The 6000-nt window shown below is 37.1% G+C and overlaps 1 protein-coding gene across 1 annotated transcript in view; it reads left to right on the forward strand.

The window, feature by feature from the left end:
* Positions 1–5794, forward strand: part of SUN3 (Sad1 and UNC84 domain containing 3) — a 39766-nt gene extending 33972 nt beyond the window's left edge. The window contains exons 9-10 of the mRNA XM_060156241.1: positions 4593–4685; positions 5675–5794. Coding sequence (XP_060012224.1) covers positions 4593–4685; positions 5675–5794 — 213 coding nt within the window. The remainder of the gene's footprint in view (positions 1–4592; positions 4686–5674) is intronic.
* The last annotated feature ends 206 nt before the right edge of the window (positions 5795–6000 follow it).

Raw genomic sequence — 6000 nt, forward strand, 5'->3', positions numbered from 1 at the left:
ACCTAGGGACACACAGACTGAAGGTGAGGGGATGGAAAAAGATATTCCATGCAAATGGAAATCAAAAGAAAGCTGGAGTAGCAATACTCATATCAGATAAAATAGCCTTTAAAATAAAGAATGTTACAAGAGACAAGGAAGGACACTACATAATGATCAAGGTATCAATCCAAGAAGAAGATATGACAATTAAAAATATGTATGCAGCCAACATAGGAGCACCTCAATACATAAGGCACTGCTAACGGCTATAAAAGAGGAAATCAACAGTAACACAATAATAGTGGGGGACTTTAACACCTCACTTACACCAATGGACAGATCATCCAAAATGAAAATAAGTAAGGAAACAGAAGCTTTAAATGACACAATAGACCAGATAGATTTAATTTATATTTATAGGACATTCTATCCAAAAACAGCAGATTACACTTTCTTCTCAAGTGTGCACAGAACAGTCTCCAGGATAGATCACATCTTGGGTCACAAATCAAGCCTCAGTAAATTTAAGAAAATTGAAGTCATATCAAGCATCTTTTCTGTCCACAATGCTATGAGATTAGAAATGAATTACAGGGGAAAAAATGTAAAAAACACAAACAGGGCTTCCCTGGTGGTGCAGTGGTTGAGAGTCCACCTGCTGATGCAGGGGACACGAGTTCGTGCCCCGGTCTGGGAAGATCCCACATGCCGCGGAGCGGCTGGGCCCGTGAGCCATGGCCACCGAGCCTGCATGTCCGGAGCCTGTGCTCCACAACGGGAGAGGCCACCGCAGTGAGAGGCCCGCATACCACAAAAACAAAAAACAACAACAACAAAAAAAACCCCACAAACACATGGAGGCTAAACAATACATTACTAAATAACCAAGAGATCACTGAAGAAATCAAAGAGGAAATCAGAAAATACCTAGAGACAAATGACAATGAAAACATGATGATCCAAAACCTATGGGATGCAGCAAAAACCTTTCTAAGAGGGAAGTTTATAGCTATACAAGCTGATCTCAAGAAACAAAAAAAATCTCAAATAAACAATCTAACCTTACACCTAGAGGAACTAGAGAAAGAAGAACAAACAAAATTCAAAGTTAGCAGAAGGAAATAAATCATAAAGATCAGAGCAGAAATAAATGAAATAGAAACAAAGAAAACAATAGCAAAGATCAATAAAACTAAAAGCTGGTTCTTTGAGAAGATAAGCAAAATTGATAAACCATTAGCCAGACTCATCAAGAAAAAGAGGGAGGAGACTCAAATCAATAAAATTAGAAATGAAAAAGGAGAAGTTACAACAAACACCACAGAAATACAAAGCATTCTAAGAGACTACTACAAGCAACTCTATGCCAATAAAATGGACAACCTGGAAGAAATGGACAAATTCTTAGAAAGGTATAACCTTCCAAGACTGAACCAGGAAGAAATAGAAAATATGAACAGACCAATCACAAGTAATGAAATTGAAACTGTGATTAAAAATCTTCCAACAAACCAAAGTCCAGGATAAGATGGCTACACAGGTGAATTCTATCAAACATTTAGAGAAGAGCTAACACCCATCCTTCTCAAACTCTTCCAAAAAACTGCAGAGGAAGGAACACTCCCAAACTCATTCTATGAGGCCACCATCACCCTGATACCAAAACCAGACAAAGATACTACAAAAAAAGAAAATTACAGACCAATATCACTGATGAATATAGATGCAAAAATCCTCAACAAAATACAAGCAAACAGAATCCAACCACACATTAAAAAGAGCATACACCATGATCAAGTGGAATTTATCCCAGAGATGCAAGGATTCTTCAATATATGCAATCAATGTGATACACCGTATTAACAAACTGAAGAATAAAAACCATATGATCATGTCAATAGATGCAGAAAAAGCTTTTGACAAATTCAATAACCATTTATAAAAAAAAACTCTGCAGAAAGTGGGCATAGAGGGAAGGTACTTCAAAATAATAAAGGCCATATATGACAAACCCACAGCAAACGTCATTCTCAATGGTGAAAAACTGAAAGCATTTCATCTAAGATCAGGAACAAGGCAAGGATGTCCCCTCTCACCAATATTATTCAACATAGTTTTGGTAGTCCTAGACACAGCAATCAGAGAAGAAAAAGAAATAAAAGGAATACAATTTGGAAAAGAAGAAGTAAAACTGTCACTGTTTGCAGATGACATGATACCATACATAGAGAATCCTAAAGATGCCAACAGAAAACTAATAGAGCTAATCAATGAATTCGGCATTGCTGCAGGATACAAAATTAATGCACAGAAATCTCTTGCAGTTCTATATACTAATGATGAAAAATCTGAAAGAGAAATTAAGGAAACTCTCCAATTTACCATTGCAACAAAAAGAAAAAAATACCTAGGAATAAACCTACCTAAGGAGACAAAAGACCTGTATGCAGAAAACTATAAGACACTGATGAAAGATATTGAAGATGATACCAAGAGATGGAGAGATATACCATGTTCTTGGGTTGGAAGAATCAATACTGTGAAAATGACTGTACTACAGAAAGCAATCTGCAGATTCAATGCAATCCCTATCAAATTACCAATGGCATTTTTTTACAGAACTGGAACAAAATGTCTTAAAATTTGTATGGAGACACAAAAGACCCTGAATAGCCAAAGCGCTCTTGAGGGACAAAAATGGAGCTGGAGGAATCAGACTCCCTGACTTCAGACTATACTACAAAGCTACAGTAATCAAGACAATATGGTACTGGCACAAAAACAGAAATATAGATCAATGGAACAGGACAGAAAGCCCAGAGATAAACCCACGTACCTATGGTCAACTAATCTATGACAAAGGAGGCAAGGATATACAATGTAGAAAAGACAGTCTTTCCAATAAGTGGTGCTGGGAAAACTGGACAGCTACATGTAAAAGAATGAAATTAGAACACTCCCCAACACCATACACAAAAATAAACTCAAAATGGATTAGATACCTAAATGTAAGACTGGACACCATAAAACTCTTAGAGTAGGAAGAACACTCTTTGAGGTAAATCACAGCAAGATATTTTTTGATCCACCTCCTAGAGTAATGGGAATAAAAACAGAAATAAACAAATGGGACCTAATGAAACTTCAAAGCTTTTGCATAGCAAAGGAAACCATAAACAAGATGAAAAGACAACCCTCAGAATGGGAGAAAATATTTGCAAATGAATCATCGGACAAAGGATTAATCTCCAAAATATATAAACAGGTCATATGGCTCAATATTAAAAAAATAAACAACCCAATCCAAAAATGGGCAGAGGACCTAAATAGACATTTCTCCAAAGAAGACATACAGATGGCCAAGAAGCACATGAAAAGCTGCTCCACATCACTAATTATTAGAGAAATGCAAATCAAAACTACAATGAGGTATCACCTCACACCAGTTAGAATGGGCAGCATCAGAAAATCTAGAAGCAACAGGTGCTGGAGAGGGTGTGAAGAAACAGCAACCCTCTTGCACTGTTGGTGGGAATGTAAATTGATACAGCCACTATGGAGAACAGTACGGAGGTTCCTTAAAGAATTAAAAATAGAATTACCATATGACCCAGCAATCCCACTACTGTGCATATAACCTGAGAAAACCATAATTCAAAAAGACACATGCACCCCAATGTTCATTGCAGCACTATTTACAATAGCCAGGTCATGGAGTCAACCTAAATGCCCATCAACAGACAAATGGATAAAGAAGTGTGGTACATATATACAATGGAATATTACTCAGCCATAAAAAGGAACGAAAGTGGGTCATTTGTAGAGATGTGGATGGATCTGGAGACTGTCATACAGAGTGAATTAAGTCAGAAAGAGAAAAACATATATCATATATTAACGCATATATGTGGAACCTAGAAATGGTACAGATGAACCAGTTTGCCAAGCAGAAATTGAGACACAGAAGTAGAGGAAAAACATATGGACACCAAGGGGGGAAAGCGTCAGTGGGGTGGGGGTGGTGATGTGATGAATTGGGCAATTGGGATTGACATGTATACACTGATGTGTATTAAATGGATGACTAAAAAGAAAAAAAATATTTGATAGTGAAAAAATAAATAAAGGTTAAAGAAGGAAGGTCAAAAGCACAAGGGTAATTGCATACACAAATTAACAAAAGCTTACTTTTTGGATGGAGCTATTTGTGTGATCAAAGTTTGGCAAACTGGTTAAGTTTCACGCATATTGGGTCAATATAGGGACTCATTTGGTGTTTATTTTATTCAAAGTATAGCAAATACATTTATGAGGCCAAAGTCAATTTTGGAATTTGCTCTGTCATCTCTCTTTCTCACCTCTTTGTTTATCTCTCTATCTGAATCTATTCGGCCCTTTGATTAGCCTGTTTCTTGCCTAAGGGCTCCCCCATCAGAGTTAAACACCTTTTGGGTTTATAGGGCAGTACTGGCAGCTAGCATAGCGCTGTGCCCCGGAGGACACCCAAAGATGTCTGGAGAATAGTTGCTACTTGAACAGACACTTGCCTCCGTTTACTGTAACTGAACACCCATTCATTACAACCTCTGTGTCTGTTGTTTTCTTTACAGGGCGTCTCGAAACAATGTGAAGGAGAAGAAATTTTCCTAGGTCAGTTTATATATAATAAAACAGGAACCACCGTTCAAACATTCGCGCTCCAGGTAATGAGACCCTTGGGAAAAGATAGGGTATCAGTGACTCCATCCCAGGGAGGGATTTGTTGGGATTGCTTGATGCAAAGTGGTGTGTGTGAGAATAATTCTGACAAAAGTATGCGATAAGCAAAGCTTGTCTGAATTTAAATTCTTAGCTCCAATCATGTACAGAAGTTTTAATGCAAAAAATAGGCAAATATAAAATTTATTTCTAAGCCAAATTCGTCATCATTTGCTATCACTTATATATATATATATATATATATATATATTCTCTTTCTCATCCTTATCTTACTTATTAGATTCCCTTGATAAGATTAGGTGTGATGGTCACTATCATCTTCCTTCCGTAAAAGGGATGGGGATGATGATGGTACAAAATGAGATGGTTGGGGGCAGAGAGGAACTTGGAGAGAATAAATATTTAATACCAAATAATATAAGTAACACTTCTCACCCTAACTCAATGGGGAAAGAATACCAACTGGTAACTTAGAAACCCTTGAAAGTCATTAAGGCATATGAAATATATTTAATCATTTCTCATTAGTCACAGGAAGTAATGAAGAGATGCAGAAGGCATCTCAAACCATGTAAAAACAAGTGTGTTACTACACTTCTTGGCCAATGATGAGAAAATCTAAGCTGAAAGCAGTATATGTGTCAGAAATGAACGTACTTGTAGAGTTTCGCATTCAGTTGTTTACCCACATCCCTCCCTGGGGCAGCCAACAAGGAGCACCATGGAGGCTGGACAAGGCAGTGAGAGGCCTCGAAGTATAGACCACCATGTTATCTCCCTCCCCTGTATTTGCCTTTTTATGAGCTCTTTACTTACAGTAGCTCATTACATCATCCATTAGACTGGTACTTGAAAGCACTTGACTTAGAAGGAAAGACAGTGTTTTAATTTTTTATTACATCAGCATGACTCAGGGTTCTTTGAGAAGGTTTATTTTATAAGACATTAATTTCAATCTTTTCTGTATTTTCAGCATGAAGTTTCTGAATTCTTATTATGTATGAAACTTAAAATCCTTAGCAATTGGGGACACCCGAAGTATACTTGTTTATATAGATTCAGGGTTCATGGCACCCCAAGAGATGACACCTAGAAGAACTGGTGCAGAAGCCCATGACCACATGTCCAAAATATTCAAGTGATTCCCTTAGTTTACACCACACCTATAGGAATCAAAAATCAGAAGTGAGAAAGAAACCTCCAAGTGGTTCCTACCTGCCAGTAAAAAGTGAATGAATTTTACTAATAAAAAAAAAAAAGTAAATTCAATCTCTCTGCATTACTGTGTTTTTAAAAAAT

Source organism: Lagenorhynchus albirostris, chromosome 8 (genome assembly GCF_949774975.1).
Source record: "Lagenorhynchus albirostris chromosome 8, mLagAlb1.1, whole genome shotgun sequence".
In the NCBI taxonomy this organism is placed as follows: Eukaryota; Metazoa; Chordata; class Mammalia; order Artiodactyla; family Delphinidae; genus Lagenorhynchus; species Lagenorhynchus albirostris.